This window comes from Pomacea canaliculata, linkage group LG11, assembly GCF_003073045.1.
Source record: "Pomacea canaliculata isolate SZHN2017 linkage group LG11, ASM307304v1, whole genome shotgun sequence".
Taxonomy (NCBI): domain Eukaryota; kingdom Metazoa; phylum Mollusca; class Gastropoda; order Architaenioglossa; family Ampullariidae; genus Pomacea; species Pomacea canaliculata.
This window is the reverse complement of record NC_037600.1, coordinates 8633113-8651805: the sequence shown is the minus strand read 5'-3', so window position 1 is coordinate 8651805 and position 18693 is coordinate 8633113. Positions and strand designations below refer to the sequence as shown.

General features: G+C 40.9%; 4 protein-coding genes across 6 annotated transcripts; 2 read left to right on the top strand and 2 right to left on the bottom strand.

The window, feature by feature from the left end:
- Positions 1 to 776: 776 nt before the first annotated feature.
- LOC112576114 lies at positions 777 to 8864 on the top strand. 3 transcript variants are annotated; one of them, XM_025258368.1, is made up of 11 exons: positions 777 to 1091; positions 3256 to 3336; positions 3645 to 3856; positions 4467 to 4637; positions 4780 to 5003; positions 5178 to 5348; positions 5601 to 5719; positions 6083 to 6140; positions 6422 to 6664; positions 7171 to 7303; positions 7965 to 8864. In XM_025258368.1, exons 3-11 carry the CDS (start codon positions 3672 to 3674, stop codon positions 8056 to 8058), a joined length of 1398 nt encoding a protein of 465 aa, XP_025114153.1. In that variant the 5' UTR covers positions 777 to 1091; positions 3256 to 3336; positions 3645 to 3671; the 3' UTR covers positions 8059 to 8864. The 3 variants fall into 3 exon arrangements, with proteins under 3 accessions (XP_025114153.1, XP_025114152.1, XP_025114151.1); XM_025258367.1 differs by having other exon boundaries at positions 3256 to 3384; XM_025258366.1 differs by lacking the exon at positions 3256 to 3336 and having other exon boundaries at positions 788 to 1091.
- An 858-nt stretch (positions 8865 to 9722) lies between these two features.
- On the bottom strand, positions 9723 to 11091 carry LOC112575570. The gene is made up of 4 exons (XM_025257517.1): positions 10968 to 11091; positions 10840 to 10872; positions 10457 to 10541; positions 9723 to 10189 (listed from the first exon to the last, which is right to left on the bottom strand). The coding sequence occupies exons 1-4, from the start codon at positions 11010 to 11012 to the stop codon at positions 9852 to 9854; spliced, it is 501 nt and encodes a 166-aa protein (XP_025113302.1). The 5' UTR covers positions 11013 to 11091; the 3' UTR covers positions 9723 to 9851.
- Positions 11092 to 12168: 1077 nt separating this feature from the next.
- LOC112575501 (keratin, type I cytoskeletal 10-like) lies at positions 12169 to 14156 on the top strand. The gene is made up of 4 exons (XM_025257410.1): positions 12169 to 12295; positions 12959 to 12991; positions 13228 to 13306; positions 13634 to 14156. The coding sequence occupies exons 1-4, from the start codon at positions 12251 to 12253 to the stop codon at positions 14032 to 14034; spliced, it is 558 nt and encodes a 185-aa protein (XP_025113195.1). The 5' UTR covers positions 12169 to 12250; the 3' UTR covers positions 14035 to 14156.
- A 3096-nt stretch (positions 14157 to 17252) lies between these two features.
- On the bottom strand, positions 17253 to 18611 carry LOC112575620. Its single transcript, XM_025257595.1, has 4 exons — positions 18488 to 18611; positions 18360 to 18392; positions 17983 to 18061; positions 17253 to 17717 (listed from the first exon to the last, which is right to left on the bottom strand). Exons 1-4 carry the CDS (start codon positions 18530 to 18532, stop codon positions 17548 to 17550), a joined length of 327 nt encoding a protein of 108 aa, XP_025113380.1. The 5' UTR covers positions 18533 to 18611; the 3' UTR covers positions 17253 to 17547.
- Positions 18612 to 18693: the final 82 nt, after the last annotated feature.

The window sequence follows — 18693 nt, the reverse complement described above, 5'->3', positions numbered from 1 at the left end:
CTGATCAAGCACGCATGCACGCACGCGCACGCACACACACAGAGGCAACACACATATATACACACTGAAAGAGAGACCCAGCTTGTGTGCCACTAATCGTCGCTGTTCGTCTACCTGACAGATACGTGAGAGACAAATACTGTTGAAAAGTATCGATTAGTATACATATTTTTGTCCTATTCGAATCAGTATTATAAATTATTGATTTGTAAGCTGTCTTGTAGATGAGTGTACAAACTGGAAGAACAGATCGAACCTAATTGAAACTGCATGTCCTAAATTTTGCTCATATTCCCACACTTATTGTCTTAGCGATAAAATTATCTAGACAAACAAAGCTTACCAAATCGTAATACCAACATGAACAGTTTCAATGGCCTGAATGATATGAGAACCACGCACTAACTTATTATAACATTTTTTCATTATATGGATTTAAATATTTCAGATGGATTTTATCACTGTGATCAGATATCTGCTAAGAACCCTTTTCTGGCTGTCAGCCAAAGCTGAAACCTTGCATGCACCACTGCCATTTGTTGCAAAACCTGAGTTCATTGTTTAGTTTTTCCACTGTATAATGAGTACAAGTTCTTAAAAGTTCATGCGGAATGTGTACCTGTGAAAGTCCGGTAACTCTTGTGTCATGGAGAAGAGTTAAACGCTCTTCGCTAACAAGTCGGTGCTGGAACATACAGCGACAGCGCAGACCCAGAAGACTGGCCTCAGTGCATTCACAATGTATAGACAAGAGTTGTCTGTAGCCTCACGCGACTGCGCAAGGCTCGCGAGCTCCTCGTGCGAGTTGCAACGTGGAGTTACAAACCACCTGTCTAGTCGTTGCCTGGCGACAGGGGCAAACACATTCAAACTATGTCACCACGTGCTCACAGGAGTACCGCGTAGCTCAGACTCAACCTCTACATACTTTGTTCTAACAAATCTGCCGCGACACTTTTCTGCCTTCTTGACGGACTTCGAAGTAGCCGGTCATGTGCCCAGTGCATTCAGCGGTCATGAGACTTGTTGCGCCAGCTACACATTTCGAGTGATAAGGGTTGTCTACCCTGTTGTGTTTCCCCACAACGAAGGTAAGGTAACCGCCATGCATACATGAAATTACCTATACTTTGCTTCGGTGAGGTCCGATGTTGACTCGTTCTGACTCTTTTGGCAGCACACAACGCGCTCACTACGTTGTCTTTACCTATTTGATTCTGTTAATCACATACACAACAGAAAAGAGCTAATGATCCAAGAGTATTTGACTTCATGAAATGTTTAATTTTTAAAAAAGTGACAGCTGTGTGTTTAGTTTAGCCCTTGTTACTTCTCGAGGACCTCGCCAAGAGACCCGGTTTTGGGCAGCCCCTTCAGTTGGGCCCATGTTGTTCCGACGTCCTTTGCTTCGCTCTCTACTGCTCATTTCCAAATCTGCTTTGGTCTCCCAACTCTCCTCTTCCCCTAAGGATTCCAGTCAAGTGCCTGCTTTCAATGGTGTCAGCTGGTTTGAACAGGGTGTGTCCTATTCAGCCCCATTTGCGCTTCTTGATGTCTTGGCTAGTGGCATTCTGGTTAGTTCTTTTCCACAGGCTGTTGTTGGAGATCTTTTCAGGCCATCTTATTCCCACAATATGACGTATACATCAGTTGGTAAAGGTCTGGAGCTTGTTGTTGATGATGTTTGTCCCTCGACAGTTGTCAGAATCATACAGTAGGACTGCCTTCACATTGGTTGAAGATGCATCAGAAGGATAATTCTCGGGAGTTCCAGATGGGGCTTAGGCTGTTGAAAGGATGCCTGGGTTTGTTGATGCGGCTTTTGATGTCATCGTCCGCTCCACCGTCCTTGTTGACAATTAATGCTCCCCAGATACGTGAAGCAGTCTGTTTCCAGGATGTTCTCTCCTTGAAGTTGGATTGGGACTTCCTGCTTGTTGCTGATTCTTATCGCTTCGGTCTTCTTTCTGTTGACCTTTAAGCCAGTCTTCTCTGCTTCCTCAGCTAGCTTACTCAGTTTGGTTTGTGCAAGTAGTTGCCGATGAGATAGGAGACTAATGTCATGTGCAAAGTCCAGGTCCTGTAGCTGTTTTGTGAAGATCCACTGGATATCGGTGTTGTTGTCTTGGGTTGTCTTGCGCATAATCCAGTCTATGACCACCACAAAGATTGTTGGTGATAATATGATGTGTGTACTTTACTACTACTACTCCACGAGACCTGTAACATCTTGCGCCACCTAGACCCTACCACTTTCCCACCAGCATTAGTGTGATCTTCACCTTATGTCTGATGCCTGAGGAGGCTGCTCTGCATCTCGTACAGAGGACATAAACCCAATAACTTTGTCGAAGCACGGTTACGACACTCGTAGGACACCAGAAACCTCTACTTGCAACAGTCACGCGACGTAAGCTGGTGTGATCTGGCCATGTGACCGGGCACGACACCTTGTCGATGACTGTCTTTCAAGGTACCTAAGTCGACGACACGATGGCCAGAGGAGGTGCTGGCTTACGAACATCGAAGACCGGACTGGTAGTCCTGTACAGGACCTGCTCACTATCGTACAAAACAGGCACGAGAGGCGAGCCTTTTCAGCTGACGCGTCTATCCATGTGCTCCCCTCAACGACAGATCCCAGTTAACGAGTGACTGATGATGTTATTAATCCGAAACAATTGATGTTTCATAATTTTGTTCCCATAATCCCCTGTGATAAACTGTGGAGCGCTAAGAAATGAATGCCACTAGAAGTATACTGTTTGGTGCTGCAATAGATTGCTTCTATTACTTCGTCGTCGTTCTCAAATGTGTCCATCGACACAATTCCATTCTCTATATACTTCGCGAGCAACCGCCATTTAAAAAGGCGCCAGCGGTGTGCAAAGGGTTTCACAGTCTCGCAGGCGAGATCGAGTGAGCGCCGCAGTGCGGAACGCAGGGCTGGTGGGGATAGGTCTCAGCACGAACTTGTGTTGTAAATGTCCAATGTCTCAGCAGGGATCGATGAATAACAGGCCATTGAGGTCAGCATAGGGTCATGAAGTGGCTTTTTACAACCAAACGTCAAGTGAATGACTCACATCGACGTTTTTCCTATTTTAAAAAAAACCCACATTAATAAGTGAATAGACTGACACGATACATATACCACACACAGTTTGGATGGAAAATTATAGTATATCGTATTAGCATTAGTTTTGTTGCTATTTGCTATTATCACCAGCTTAATTATTTTCTATTTCATTCTAGCTAAACCCTGTGTGCTGTTGAACAAGAACAAAAGGATACATCATTAAGAGACTAAAAGAAAGAAGTAAAGAAAGATTAAAGGTAGAAAAAGAATAAAAATAAATAAAAGAGAGGAGAAAAGAAATACAGGTATATAAAATTTTTATGCGAATTGCGTTGTTGCTTATTAGGGTGGTGTATACTAAATGTATTGCTGCTTTTCTGAAGAATGATACCTGATATCAAAATTTCTCCAAACTTATTCCTTCCATCCTTTATTCCACTCTCAACCCGCAAGTACACCATGAATTTCTCGACCTCTTCTATTTCTGTTGCTCCTTTTCTTTGGTAGACCTTTCCTTTTTTATTTCTATGGTTCGTTGATTTTCGTCTCTTTTTATGTCATCAAGTTATCCTTAGAAATATAAAGGAAAAGAATGACAAGCGAATCTCCAGCGCAGATCGAAACAGAGATGATGGAGGTGTTCACAACGTCGATGCCAGAAGGGAAAGAAACTGTTGTCGAGACTGCGGAACAGTTGCCTCCCTTGACTTACGTCGATTTTTACCCTCGCTGCTTGGGTACCAAGTTTGCCGGCGAGCCACAGTACGCAGACTTTCAGTAAGTACACGTCTCATATCTACCCTTTCCCACCATGCTAGTCCTTTCTCAGACCATTCCCTGCTCGTCTTCCTTTTGCATTATTTTGTTACTCTCAGTTCTTGTTCTTTGGTTCCTCTGTAGAGTTTTCTGTATTTGATTATGCACACACACACACTTCTCTTTCTCGTGCAACATTGGATCTTTACCAGAGAATACTTCCCGATTATCTTGAAATGTACTTCTGATCAATCTCTAACTAATCAAGTAGTCAAGAACTGTTGGTTCAGTTTTTCACTCACGAGTCGGCGATACTTTAAACGATTTTGGCAGAAGTTTTTTTTTTAAAGAATTAAAATAAAATAAAAACAACAGCCCCCTAAGAGAATACGAGAAACACTGTGTGACAGGCTGTAAGCGTCGTCCTTTTGAATGTGCAACTCTTGCTGAGAATGTATATTTTAACTTTCGTCTGTAACACAATTCTACATCTGTGATTAACAAAGATAGAAACATTGCCTAATAAGTAATTCGCAGCAAGAGAATGCTCTCCCCTAGCTCCTCTCGTGCAGCCAATAGTTTTGGCGAGTAAAATAAGATGTGTGTTTCTTTTCGACCAATCGCATTGCAGGTCTGTTGTTGAGGAGGCCAATCAGTGGCTTCGCTCGATGCCGCAGTTTGTGGTCGTCAAGTGCGAGACAGTAGAGAGCAAGCTGAACGCCGCGGATTTCAAGGCGGACTTCGATAACAGCTTCTGTCACATTTCCAGTAATGGCAAGAATGTCTACCTGAAGGGGCTGAGGTAAACGGTCTTGCTTGGTCTTCTGTCTTTCAAGAGTCACGCATAGTGTAGTTCCAAGATATTCCGTCCATCGATGTGTCCATTAGCTGCTAATAATTTTAATGGCTGTCACTGAGCGCTGCTTATTGCCATTGTCCAACAGACTATGGCTGCGACCGCAAGGAGAGACGCCGGCGCCGGTGCAGCAGCTGGCGTACATGACGGTGCTGCCAGACCACACCAACAACAACCTCGTCAGCACCTTGGCCGCCGTGGCTGCCACCATCTCGCTCCGCGTGGCGCCGGACAACGTCCTGCCGTCCTTCGATTCGCTGCCTACCATGTTGCAGAAGCTCAGCCGCCATTTGCAACAGAAGCCCTTGCCAGGTATGCCATAATGTCTGTTTTGTCTGTGTAAAGGTCTGGAGTGTGGGCTCTATCGCGCAATGGATAACTTTTGACACACGAATTTTCTAATTGAATTTTCTTGTTTTGTAAATCACGCGAACTTCAATTACATCTAAATCTGATTTTTTTTCTTCTGCCTACCTGCATGTCCAGGTAAGATCTTAACTGTTGAGACGGTGACTTTCAAAGTGATGGAGACTGCGTCGCTTGAGAAGATCAACACCGAGAACTGTCTAGGGTGGGAATCAGGTCGCACTACCCGGATGTACGTCTGCGGCATTCGACTGTTTTATGAGCAGGGCCAGCCAGCCTTTGAACAAATCGGTAGGTTGCCTTTGAAAATAACGAATTAATGCCTGTGGAAAAACAGGCACTCTGCCTTGGATCATAGTAGAATGTTGGCATATCATATCTGCATGTCGTTTAGATAATAAATCTGGATAGTCACTTTGCCTTCTATCGGAATGATGGGTCAGATAAACGGTCTGCTTATTTGGGTGAGAACGGTATGTTTATTTTGAATTGTAGCTGTTTGTTCGTCTGGGCGAGTATTATTATTCTTATTTTTATTTTCAGGCTATCATGATGAAGTTCCGGATATAGCCCAGGACCACGAAAACTTTATGCACAGAGTGCGGTTCGCTCCATTTTCCAGCATTGTCTCCAAGGCAGCGCATTGGCTACAAGGCCAGCAAGTAAGCAGCTACCAGCGTACATGTCCAGGCTGCTTGCAGACGAATTTCCGTTCAGAGTTGAACAACACACTACTAATTTCAAACACTTTTATGCCTTAAATCTACTTAAATAATCAGCTTTGTAGAAAAGAAAGTCTACAACATAATTTAAGAACCTATTTTAAAAATAAAATTGTTTTAAATGAAATAAAACTGTTGAAACCAGACTTTCACTCCCATGAGCAAAATTTGTGGATGCGGTTGTGGAACGCATCTAAATGGCAAATAGGAGGAATTTTTGAAAACTGTTTTAAAATTTGCTTCTTTGTATAAACATAATCAGACTTTAACTAAGTAGAAGTACATTTTTAAAATTTCTTTCAGAATATTCGAGCTGTCAACTTTCAGTCCCTGACGTTCAAAGCAGAGAGGCCAGGGGGAAGTAAGTGTGGAGTATCTTTGTAATGACCCATGATATCATGTTTCACATTGTTCTTCAGTTAATCTGTTAATCTCTTGTTATTCGTAATCCAAGTGAACTACTCCACTTACACCCCACTTATTCGTTTTCGTCCATGCACTTCGTTCATGCTTGCCACAGTCTCTTTCGATTGTTGTTGCCTGTCTTCGTTCTGTTCGTTCGTCTGTTCGCCTTCACACGGGAAAATGCGATATAGAAAAAAAAAAAACTGTCATAACTGTTAGTTATGTGTCATTTTGCAGTGGGCCCCTACCTCATTGAAACCACGCAGTCTGGGTTCGCAGAAGCGCCCAGCCTCCTGGAAACGCGCTACATCAAAATTCTTCGCATTTTTTACGTTAAGGACCAAAAGAGCGAAAACTCGTCTCTCTACAGCTCCGTTCATCTGACAACTCGACTCTTCGTGCCCGCTCGACCGGCAGGTGCAGGGTTCGAATCTCGCTCCAAAACTGCTCAGAGAATCATTTCCTGGTTGACCGCTACAGGTAAACAGCTCTACCCACCGTTAAATGTACCTGAATCCTTATGGTCAATGCATGCAGCTTGTGCGACGGGTATGTTAATAAAAAAAAAAACAAAAAACAAAAAAAAAAAAAAACGAAAACAAAACAAAAACCCACACTTCTTTGAAAACTGTTTAAGTAGCTTGCAATAGTCTGAGGCGGGATACTGTGAAGGAGAATTTAGAAAGCAAAAATGTTTGTTTCTATCAAGGAAATATTTGTTTCACTGGGGGTGGTAGGGGAAGCACATCTCGATGGAAATTTTCTTAACCCTCTTAGCTCACTACCGCGCAGAAAAAGGTAGTTCTTTTCAAGCCTTGTTCAAGTGTCTCAGAGTGTTGTAGCCATAGAATTATTTTATCATCTGCTAGGGGAAGGGATGATCTTCATCTGGATTCTTGAAGTTTATGATATCAGCTTAATCATCGAGCATTTCCACGTTGTCTAAACATAGAAAGTACAAGTGAACGTTGATGGAATGTTCATAGGTGTCCCAGTGCTCAGCGCGGAAACTGTCCGTTATGCTGTGGACAAGGATAGCGAAGGTACAGGTGTCAAGGAAGATCGCTCTGACTCAGTAGCGACTACGTCGGCAGGCCAGCAGTACGTCACCTGCGTCAGGTGAGGATTCCTTAAAATGCACTGTCTACCTCTTCCTATCTCTGGAATCTTCTATCCCTGTCTGGTGTTTTTTCGGTCTCTCATTCCTTTGTGTGTGTGTGAACGCGCACGCGTTTCTCAGCCTGCTTATCAGTCTGTCGGTCAGTCACGGTCTCATTTTGGTCTAGTATGTGAGTTAACCCATGTGGTGTCCATCCATGTTGTTTCAGTGTTCGCCATTAACATTAAGTTAAATGTTGTCAACATGAAAATATTAGCAATGGAAAAAAAGAATTGTCACCTGGTTTTTTTTTATTGCTAATATTTTCATATTGACATCTTTTAACGCTGCACATTGCAACGAACTTTATTCTTACTTTTATTTCTATTGCTTATAACTAGATCACCTTCCCATGTTCAAATTGTCCACTTGGACAAATAAAGTTGATCATTGTCATTGTCTTTGTATTCTCTTCCTCTGCAGATTTATGACACTCTCCATCCTTACTGTTTGTTCCCTGATTCCTCTAAGCGTCGCCTACGTTTGTCTTTTATTTCTTGTCTGCATGGCTGTTACTCCTTCCGTCCTTCGTATACTGTCCCTGTCTTTTACTTGAAAGCATGCTCCTTCGTGAGCGTTTCTTCTCCTTGTTGTTGCTGTTATTATTAATATTTTTTCCAGATTGTTCTTTCCGTGCGAGTTCCAGGAGCCACCGCCGGAAGTCGTCCCTCAGACTGCAGAAGATCAGTGGGGGTGGGGGTGTGTTATTGCGTAGAGACCTGCTGCTACGATCCCTTCCTTCGTCGCCATCACAATCATTTTGCTGTGAACAGACACAAGTTTTAGGAGCTCGGTCATTTTTCTCGGACTGTTCCGCTGTCGCGGTTTACCAGGCTGATGTGAAGGACATAAAAATATTTGACATCTTACAGTTTCGTTGCAGGAAGTGGACAGAGGTGGAGAACAAACTCTTCTCTCCCTCCACCACTCCACATCTTAGTCTCACTTTGATCACCTCCGAAATGAGGCTGTTACCAAGCTATGCAACCCGGTATTTTTTTTTGTTTTGTTTTTTGTTTGTCTGAAGCACAGTATCTCAGAGCATGACCGTTTTCATGCAGCTCTGTGGAAGAATCAATCAAAGCTACAAAAGATATATTTTTTTAATTACAGCGTTGTTAAAGTGTCTACGTTGAAACTTATTACTAGGAATTCAAAACGTAGGAGACACCCTACCCTTCCTATACCTCCTTCACACATTCAACCCTCACATCTTAGGTTGCAGATATCTTACAAATAGATTACGTAAATGGAGCGAAATTTTCGTGCGTTTTGCATTCTTTATTTGTTTACTTATTTACTGCGGTGTAATAAAAATCATCTGTATTCGCGTCATACCTGCGTGCCTTTAGAAAAGCAAAGAGCAAGACAACAGACTGCATGTAAAGGGAAAATGTGGATTTTTAAAAAAAAGTATTTTTTTTCTTCAAATAATCGTGTGCATTAATTCCTTTTCATCATCATTTTAATATATCATTTTTACTTTTATTGAAGTGATATTTCATGTTTTCATGCACAACATGATGCAGAAATGTTAATTTTATATTTGTTAATAAACTTTTTATATTTTTCACTTTGTCTCATCGTAATGTTCGAAGTGAAGACTTCAGTGTTATGTGAAAATAGTCTCTCTTTCGTCACTTTTTCTCCTATTTCGGACAAAACAGATCAGTACACTGCAGCAATGGCGCGCCTACGCAGCAAAAAATAAAACTTAACAGATAATTTTTTTACCTGAAACAGAGTCAGTACCTATCGTTAAACTCATTCTTTCACTTGACCGGTGCTGAACGCTTTAGAATTTTGTTGTCGATGCTGTCTGGCCCTCCGGTGTTGGTATCTTTGAATTTGGTAAGTGCTTGATATACTTCTAATATACTCATTGGGAGAATGAAAAAAGCGGTATCAATCTGTTTTGACTTACAGAAGTTTCGTAGTTTATCTAGTTTGTTTTTGTTGTGACTTGTCGTTTGAGACTACCGTAGTAGCAATTCCTGCAAAATGTGCCTTCAGTGTGTTAGAGAGTATTTTAATTGTGGACCAGTTTGTCTCGACTTGTTGGTTATTTGATTGATGACTTTCTAGATCAGTTTAGTGTTCTTTTTGCATTCTATGAGTTTGCTAAAGTAGTTTCTCATCTTGCTTCGTTTCATAGCAGCGACAATATTTCTTTGTTATTTTGAACTCAGCTTCTTGGCCCCTCTTTTTAAGTGTGTCTCTTACATTAATCGCTTTCTGCACCTCCGAGTCGAACAAAAAAACAAACAAACAAACAAACAAACAAAAAATTAAAGAATGGAAGGGATATCCCTCACCACTATCGGTACGTTTCTAAAAACAACTTTGCTCACTCCTGTTACTGAACACGTCACACCATCACGTGATTCCTATGTCATTTATTGCCATGTCATGTCATCAATTCCATGCTCTGTGCATCGTAGCACAAACGGTTTTTTCCTCCAAAAACAATGACATATGCAGCGTGGCGAAACATGGCGTCAGGGTGAGCTAGAGTGTGCCCACCACACCTGCCTGCCCACCGAACTCGCCGCCTACCTGGCCGCCACCAAAGCCTCCTTCGCCCAGGCCTCCAAAACCAGATAGCAGAGGGAAGTGGGGCTTCCTCAGGCATCGGGTCTGGTACATCCCAGTCCTTGTGCGGACTCGGCAGCACTTATAGGGGTTGTCGGTGCCGATGGAAAGCCCCATGTATCGTCGCCTGCAGGTCTGGTCGCTGTTGCACTCTCCTAGCACTCCTACTCCTCCGATGCCAGCGGCTTGACGCTTCACAATGGAAGTTTCCGTCAGATCTCTGGCTCCCATTTTGTTGCAGTCAGCGTCCATTACTGACGGAAAGACAGTGAAAATGTTGCACAATATAAGTAGTGTATCTTGTAGACGATTTGCGCGAGTATGGGATTGTGGCGATAATAGAAGTTCTAGGTGTGGCATCACAATTCGATTGTTCTCAAGTTGAGAGCGATTTCATGATTTGCTCAACATAACAACCGATTACAAACTCAGTATGGAAGATTCGAAGACAAGGACTGAATCGAGAAAAATAGCTTTCAAAACAAGGAAAAGAATGAAATTAGAAAAAAGGATTTACTTACTAACACATTCGGCTTGGGAGCCCATGCCGGACATACCCATCCTCATGCAAATGAAACGTTCAGGACACACATACTTGCTCTGAGTCTGTGCGACACAAAAATGCTTTGTAAATAATAATGTTAGTATTATGAATGATAATGATGATGGTGGTGATGATAATGATTACGACGCCAGTAAAGACATCTTTTTTTGTGTAAACAGAAACTCAACACGCACATGAACAAGAGAAGAAGTATTCAAAACCCTAACCATGTTTCATCTACATATATTAAATCAACTTTTCAGTTTCATATTATAGCTTCTTAGATTAATCTATCTTTGACGAAACCTTTATATCATCCTCATTATTACTCATTATCCAGATATAAATAAAGGTACTCACAGACATGCAAATGTTCCACATCTGGGACGTTGCCTAAAAAAAGAAAGATTAGGCTGTTAGTTAAAGTTAAAGAACTTTTGATTTTTGAAATTAAACTATCTTTTCTTGCTAACTAAAGGGATACATACGAGAAGAAACATCGATGACAACAAGACCAGAGACAGCAGCGCCATGTTGGATTCTAAAACACTGGAAACGTCACGGGTCTCGCTGCGGTCCAATCAGATGCTCTATCCACTGTGGACTCCGGCTTTTATACCTGAGTGTGGCAACATGTTTACTTCAGCACCAAAATTTTCGATCACTATCGGCTGACGGGTCAACATGTTGATCTCACCATTTACTTATAATTAAAAATCAAAATTAAAAAAAACCTCAAACGAGTATGAAACAGTTGAGTGACAAGGGATCACATATCCTCATTACAAACTTGAAAGTATAAGTTTGAAAACATTGATAACATCTGTTGTCAAAACATGATGGAGAGCAAAGTAAACAAACCGAAACTGCGTATCACGACTGAAACTGCGTTTCACGACAAAATTAAAAGAAAGGAAGAGTAGAAAAGAAACAAGAAGAAGAAAGAAAAAGGGGAAAAAACCCCAAAAGAAATGTAAGCTTTTGTCACAATGTGATTTCTTCTGAAATAAAGATGGATGGATAAACCGTTACTGAGTCTTACATCAAGAAGTTCAAGAAATTTATTTTAAAGCCAGTCATTAAAGACATTGCTTAAAACAAAAGCAAAAATAGAATAAGTAAAAAATAAAATTAAACAAACTTTTATTTTAAGTGTATTAAAAAGGTTAAATATTTGCTTTCCTTAGGTCACGTGATTTTCTTTAAGACGTACACCTTAGCATCTAAAAGTGTGAAAGGCAGCATTTAAAAAATTCAAAGAGAGCCATTCACAATTTTATATTTAAGTTATATGTGTTAAAGGAAATCTCGAGACCTAAGGAAAAAAATTACGAGTGAATGAGAGGATTTCTTTTTGAATTGAGTCTTTAGTATCAAGATCATCTTCTCTCATTAGTTTTCCACGCTCTCTCTCTCTGTAAAACGACATCCAAACTCTATCAGAGTTGCTGGGGTGGTGAACCGAATGACTGGCACATCATGTGTTGGCTTTTTTTTTTGATGAGCCTGTATCTGTGAAACAATCTTTCAAAAACACTGTCATCGCAAGACCACGTTATTACCTCGTCGTCACTCATCTGTCACCACCACCAGCTCCGAGTGTACGTGGCATGAGAGGCGGTTCAAATGTCATGGTCTGAACACTAAACAGGTCAACAAATAAACAAGAGGGACTATAAAAGGGACACAGTTTGAAGGCTTGAACTATTCGCTCCGGTAAAGACTTTGAACACTTTTGTCATCCAACGACAACCAGTGTCCGGGCTTCACAATGCTGCTGTTCTTCGTCGCTGTCACTGCCTCTGTCTTTCTAGGGGTAAGTGTTGTGTACGGATGCCATTTAATGGCCATTTACTCTTTGAGTAAGCTACCTACACCTAGCTAGACTAACCATCTGGGCAAATGTAGTACCTAACAAGGCGAAGAGGAAAGATAGAAAGAAAGGAATAGGATAGTGATGTCAGAATGGGTTATAGCTTCCCTAACTATACCTTCCAGGGGTCAGTTTGTACTTTTCTCCCAACAGTATCTTTTTTTGTGGATTGCCATCCTGATTTCTATATTTTGTTGTTTTCCCAGTGCAAGACGGAAAGATGTAAAAAATTGTTGTAAATGAAAGCTATTCTTAGAGTCGTTATAAATAAATTATAGTTTGATAGACTCATTCCTTATTATTCATTTCAAACTATTTTTTTAAACAGACGCAGCTTATCAAGTTTGATGCTAACTTCGTTGTATATTTACTCCTACAAACGAGCTCTGGTATTGTATGCAAATTAGGAATGTTCGTTATCAAACTACATAAGAAAATTGGTCGGCTGTCTTTTCGTTCTTGTAGTTTTAACCAAACCCTAACAAGAACATAGAGACTGTTTGCATCATTCAAGAAACAGTGTAGTGCACATCATTAAAGGAAACCCGTGTTAGACTGAGCTGTACACAAATAGTGAGAACATTACTGGTCTTCCTCTCATTTCAGGTGTCTTCACAGATGTATTCAGCATGCATGTCGGTGAGTACGCCTCACGCATCCAACGTGATTAGGGTTAACCTGTTATCATACATCTTTAACACTGTAAACGGCCGCGGTCGTGATTTTGAGAGTGACATATGCTTAAATGGTAGTGAATAATTGAACTTGTAGTTAAATGCTTAAAAAGTTAGAATATTTTGACAATTAGGTTTAGGGAACATCGCTGTCGGTTGGCACGGCTGAGATGAGAGTTGTTGTTTTCCTGTGTCGTGCAGCAAATTACCTGTGCCGAAGGCTTCACCTGTATGTATGTACGATCTCCACAAAGCTTCTACATGCGTCCCGCCTGCGTCCGTGAGTATATCAGAGACAAGCACAAGGAGATTTTACAAGTTTGTTAGTCGCCTCAATCCGAGTTAAACACTCGGCTAGCAGAGCACAGGCTTAGTAACCAAAAAACAAACAAACAAACAAACAAACAAACAAACAAACAAACAAACAAACAAAAACAAACAAACAAACAAACAAACAAAAACCCGCTTAAATCTTTAGATGTCATCGTGTGGGCTGATAGGAAGGTTGAGAAGAAAAGAGTGGAGAGGAAGGTAGTGAATCGAAAGGAAAACATGAAGAAGGGGGGAAGGGTCAATTTTTCATGGTCATCTCGTCTTCTGTGGACAGAGATGGACGCTGACTGTCAGACGCTTGGCGGGTACGATTTGACCGACGTGGGCAACGTCAAGCGACAGATCGGAGGTCAGATGGGGTGGATGCAGGCTGAAGGAGAGTGCAACAGTGACAGCATCTGTACCTACATGTACAACTTGGGTGGTGGATTCTATGGCGGAAGCTTCGGTGGAGGCATGGGCGGCGGCGGAATTAGCGGAGGAGGCATCGGCGGAGGAATGGAGGGTGGCATGGGAGGAGGTTTCGGAGGAACAGGGGGAATTGCAGGAGGCATGGAAGGAGGCATTGCACGTGACCATCCTTACAAGTGCTGTCGGATGCGCTCGTATTCCGGGAACCTGGTGACGCGCTGCGTGCAGAAGCCGCACTACTTCATACAGTACGCCATGGGCTGACCTGTGACCCGTGTGTGAGCTGGTCCTGCAGGCGCAAGAAACGGTATCCATGTCAAGCTGCTGCTCTGTTTGGCAAAATGTACGCAGTGGTCAAAAGACAACAATAAATGAGTAACTGAAAAGGGCACTTGTTTATTTTAACAAATGCGTGTGAGAGACATGTCAGCAGAGAGATATATATTCGTATATAAACATATGTGTGCATGTGTGCATTTAGCTATGTGTTTGTATGTGTGCGCGTGTATATATCTATATGCGTTCGCGAGCACGTTTGTGTGTATTTGTGCGCATTCTTTCTCTGTGTGTGTGTTTCTATATTTGTTCCTCTGTCTCTCCTTCTTTCTCAGTATGTCTGTTATATTAGGATCGTGGGCACATGTGTTCGTCTTTTCGAATTATGTGGTGATGCAACACTATGTCCCACTAACTTAGGGCGAGTACCACTCACTCCTGTTTTCCTGATCATTCCTACACTCCGTGTTTGTGAATCATGGATGACACAAGAATGTCACTTACCCGAACCACACACACACACAGACACATGTATCTACAATTTAAGGCCGTCTTGCAATTTTGCTCATTTTACGTTGACTTATCATTTTACTAGCAAGTTTACAAGACATTCAGCTGTTATTAGTTTGTTACTAAATATGTAATATCACATTATCGTTTTAGATTACTTTAAAAAATAACACACCAGGAATTTAAACTTCTGGCATTACCAATAGCTTCGGGCACGAATTTTATAACTGAGTATATGTTCATCACAACTCAATACACTTGTTTAAAACTATTCTTTACTCGGGTTGGCCTTTGTTTTAGTAACCAACATAAACGTCCACTTATCCCTTTTCTTGTTTTTCCGACATTTATTCTGTCTGTAAATCCTATTATTTTATTTTAAGTTTTACTGTTCAAATCTAGCATTATTGTTTGTCTGTTAATGTTCCATCTTCACTGATTAATTTTTGAGTTAGAGCCAGACCAGTTATTTCTCTTTAATCGTGAGCAATTGAAAGTGAGTTAATAATTATTGTGTCTTATCAATCTGGCCAATGGTGTTGACTGACATACACGTCTTGACTGCTACAAGGTTAGGGCAGTGTGCTGATCTGTGATTGGTCAGAAACAGGCCAGGCAAGTGAAGAAACAGAGAATCGACTATTTTCACGATGCTGTTCCATATTTGGACTTTTAATATTACGCAGAGACAAAGTGAGAAAATATAGAAAGTTTATCACGAAAATAAAATCAAAAATAAACATGTCTACAGTGTGTTGCATATAAGAAACGTTTTGACCTATGTCAACAAGAGTAAAAATGATATATTGAACTGATCATAAATAAAATAAGCAAAAACAAAATTTTAAACACACTTTTATTTTAAATGTACTAAAAATTGATGTACGTCAGCGGTATTCGACTGTTTTATGAGCAGGGCCAGCCAGCCATTGAACAAATCGGCATTAATCGGTGTAATAAATATCATCTGTATTCGCGTCATACCTGCATGCCTCTAGAAAAGCAAAGAGCGAGACAACAGACTGCATGTAAAGGGAAACTGTGGATTTTTAAAAATGTTTTTTTTTTCTTCACGTAATCGTATGCATTAATTCCTTTTCATCATCATTTTAATGTTATTTTTACTTTTATTGAAGTGATATTTCATGTTTTCATGTACAACATGATGCAGAAATGTTAATTTTATATTTGTTAATAAACTTTCTATATTTTCCACTTTGTCTCAGCGTGATGTTCGAAGTGAAGACTGCAGTGTTATGTGAAAATAGTCTCTCTTTCGTCACTTTTTCTCCTATTTCGGACAAAACATAGATAAGTACACTGCAATATCTTTTCTGCAGCAATGGCGCGCCTACTCAGCAAGAAATAAAACTTAACAGATAATTTTTTTACCCGAAACAGAGTCTGTACCTATCGTTAAACTCATTCTTTCACTTGCCTTTTCCTTCATATCTAACGATCAACGCATTGTCAGCTGTCCTGAAAACCTCGCAATCATATATTTATCAAAACACGCGAACTAACAATTTATCTGCATTAGTAGTGTCTACAGTGGAATCGAGAACTGTGCTTCATCAACAAGCTAATAAAACACTAAATTATTCATAGCACAGTCACAAAACCGCAAAATTGGATGCGTCTATTAATAAACTATATATAGCTTCAGTTAAATGACTATGACAATGACAATTCTTTATTAACGAGAGGTAAAATAAACAAGAAAATGGTGTTTTCTTTTCATTTAGCCATCACCCATTAAGGGGAAAGAATAAACTAAGTAATTGTAGCAATTAAGTACTATGAGAATAACTATTAGAAAACATAAGAAAGGTATCAAAGGAGAGTGGAGGGTGAATATGTACAAAAGTGATGGTTAAGAAAAACATATATTTACTATGTGTCCTGGAGTTGGGAGGTATCTCTGTTATGGATGTGTTTTTCCAAGGGTTTTGAGAGAGGATTGAGATTAGAAGATAGCTTGTAGGGTCACTTGGAACACCTGATTTATGTAGTGAGATTACTTTAGCTTGTTTAAGGTGCGATGGAAAGGAAGATTTATAAATACAGAGGTTTTACAGGTAGGTCAGGATTTCAGTAATGACCGGTGCTGAACGCTTTAGAATTTTGTTGTCGATGCTGTCTGGCCCTCCGGTGTTGGTATCTTTGAGTTTGGTAAGTGCTTGATATACTTCTAATATACTCATTGGGAGAATGAAAAGAGCGGTATCAATTTGTTTTGACTTACAGAAGTTTCGTAGTTTGTCTAGTTTGTTTTCTTGTGACTTGTCGTTTGACACCACCGTAGTAGCAATTCCTGCAAAATGTGCCTTCAGTGTGTTAGAGAGAATTTTAATTGTAGGACTGGTTTGTCTTGACTTGTTGGTTAATTGTTTGATGACTTTCTAGATCAGTTTAGTGTTCTTTCTGCATTCTATGAGTTTGCTAAAGTAGTTTCTCATCTTGCTTCGTTTCATAGCGGTGACAACATTTCTTTGTTTTTTGAACTCAGCTTTTTGGCCTCTCTTTTTAAGTGTGTCTCTTACATTAATCGCTTTCTGGACATCCAAGTCCAACAAAAACAAACAAAAAACAAACAAACAAAAAATTAAAGAATGGAAGGGATATCCCTCACCACTATCCGTACTTTTCTAAAAACAACTTTGCTCACTCCTGTTACTGAACACGTCACACCATCACGTGATTCCTATGTCATTTATTGCCATGTCATGTCAACAATTCCATGCTCTGTGCATCGTAGCACAAACGGTTTTTTCCTCCAAAAACAATGACATATGCAGCGTGGCGAAACATGGCGTCAGGGTGAGCTAGACCGTGCCCACCACACCTGCCTGCCCTCCGAACCCGCCGCCCACCTGGCCGCCACCAAAGCCTCCTTCGCCCAGGCCTCCAAAACCAGATAGCAGAGGGAAGTGGGGCTTCCTCAGGCATCGGGTCTCGAACATCCCAGTCCTTGTGCGGACTCGGCAGCACTTATAGGGTTGTCGTGCCGATGGAAAGCCCCATGTATCGTCGCCTGCAGGTCTGGTCGCTGTTGCACTCTCCTAGCACTCCTACTCCTCCGATGCCAGCGGCTTGACGCTTCACAATGGAAGTTTCCGTCAGATCTCTGGCTCCCATTTTGTTGCAGTCAGCGTCCATTACTGACGGAAAGACAGTGAAAATGTTGCACAATATAAGTAGTGTATCTTGTAGACGATTTGCGCGAGTATGGGATTGTGGCGATAATAGAAGTTCTAGGTGTGGCATCACAATACGATTGTTCTCAAGTTGAGAGCGATTTCATGATTTGCTCAACATAACAACCGATTACAAACTCAGTATGGAAGATTCGAAGACAAGGACTGAATCGAGAAAAATCGCTTTCAAACGACAGAAAAGAATGAAATAAGCAAATGATTTACTTACTAACACATTCGGATTGGGAGCCGGACATACCCGTCCTCATGCAAATGAAACGTTCAGGACACACATACTTGCTCTGAGTCTGTGCGACACAAAAATGCTTTTTAAATAATAATGTTAGTATTACGAATGATAATGATGATGGTGGTGATGATAATGATTACGACGCCAGTAAAGACATCTTTCTTAGTGTTAACAGAAACTCAACACGCACATGAACAAGAGAAGAAGTATTCAAAACCCTAACCATGTTTCATCTACATATATTAAATCAACTTTTCAGTTTCATATTATAGCTTCTTAGATTAATCTATCTTTGACGAAACCTTTATATCATCCTCATTATTAATCATTATCCAGATATAAATAAAGGTACTCACAGACATGCAAATGTTCCACATCTGGGACGTTGCCTAAAAAAAGAAAGATTAGGCTGTTAGTTAAAGTTAAAGAACTTTTGATTTTTGAAATTAAACTATCTTTTCTTGCTAACTAAAGGGATACATACGAGAAGAAACATCGATGACAACAAGACCAGAGACAGCAGCGCCATGTTGGATTCTAAAACACTGGAAACGTCACGGGTCTCGCTGCGGTCCAATCAGATGCTCTATCCACTGTGGACTCCGGCTTTTATACCTGAGTGTGGCAACATGTTTACTTCAGCACCAAAATTTTCGATCACTATCGGCTGACGGGTCAACATGTTGATCT

Coding starts and splice junctions, on each gene's coding strand:
- LOC112576114 (XM_025258368.1), top strand. CDS start 3,672: ATGACAAGCGAATCTCCAGCGCAGATCGAAACAGAGATGATGGAGGTG. Junction 5,720..6,082: donor ATTGGCTACAAGGCCAGCAA/GTAAGCAGCTAC, acceptor AATTTCTTTCAG/AATATTCGAGCTGTCAACTT. Junction 6,665..7,170: donor TTCCTGGTTGACCGCTACAG/GTAAACAGCTCT, acceptor GAATGTTCATAG/GTGTCCCAGTGCTCAGCGCG.
- LOC112575570 (XM_025257517.1), bottom strand. CDS start 11,012: ATGGCGCTGCTGTCTCTGGTCTTGTTGTCATCGATGTTTCTTCTC. Junction 10,542..10,839: donor TGTGGAACATTTGCATGTCT/GTGAGTACCTTT, acceptor TGTGTCGCACAG/ACTCAGAGCAAGTATGTGTG. Junction 10,190..10,456: donor CTCCCAAGCCGAATGTGTTA/GTAAGTAAATCC, acceptor TCTTTCCGTCAG/TAATGGACGCTGACTGCAAC.
- LOC112575501 (XM_025257410.1), top strand. CDS start 12,251: ATGCTGCTGTTCTTCGTCGCTGTCACTGCCTCTGTCTTTCTAGGG. Junction 12,296..12,958: donor CTGCCTCTGTCTTTCTAGGG/GTAAGTGTTGTG, acceptor CTCTCATTTCAG/GTGTCTTCACAGATGTATTC. Junction 13,307..13,633: donor CATGCGTCCCGCCTGCGTCC/GTGAGTATATCA, acceptor TTCTGTGGACAG/AGATGGACGCTGACTGTCAG.
- LOC112575620 (XM_025257595.1), bottom strand. CDS start 18,532: ATGGCGCTGCTGTCTCTGGTCTTGTTGTCATCGATGTTTCTTCTC. Junction 18,393..18,487: donor TGTCATCGATGTTTCTTCTC/GTATGTATCCCT, acceptor TTCTTTTTTTAG/GCAACGTCCCAGATGTGGAA. Junction 17,718..17,982: donor CTCCCAATCCGAATGTGTTA/GTAAGTAAATCA, acceptor TCTTTCCGTCAG/TAATGGACGCTGACTGCAAC.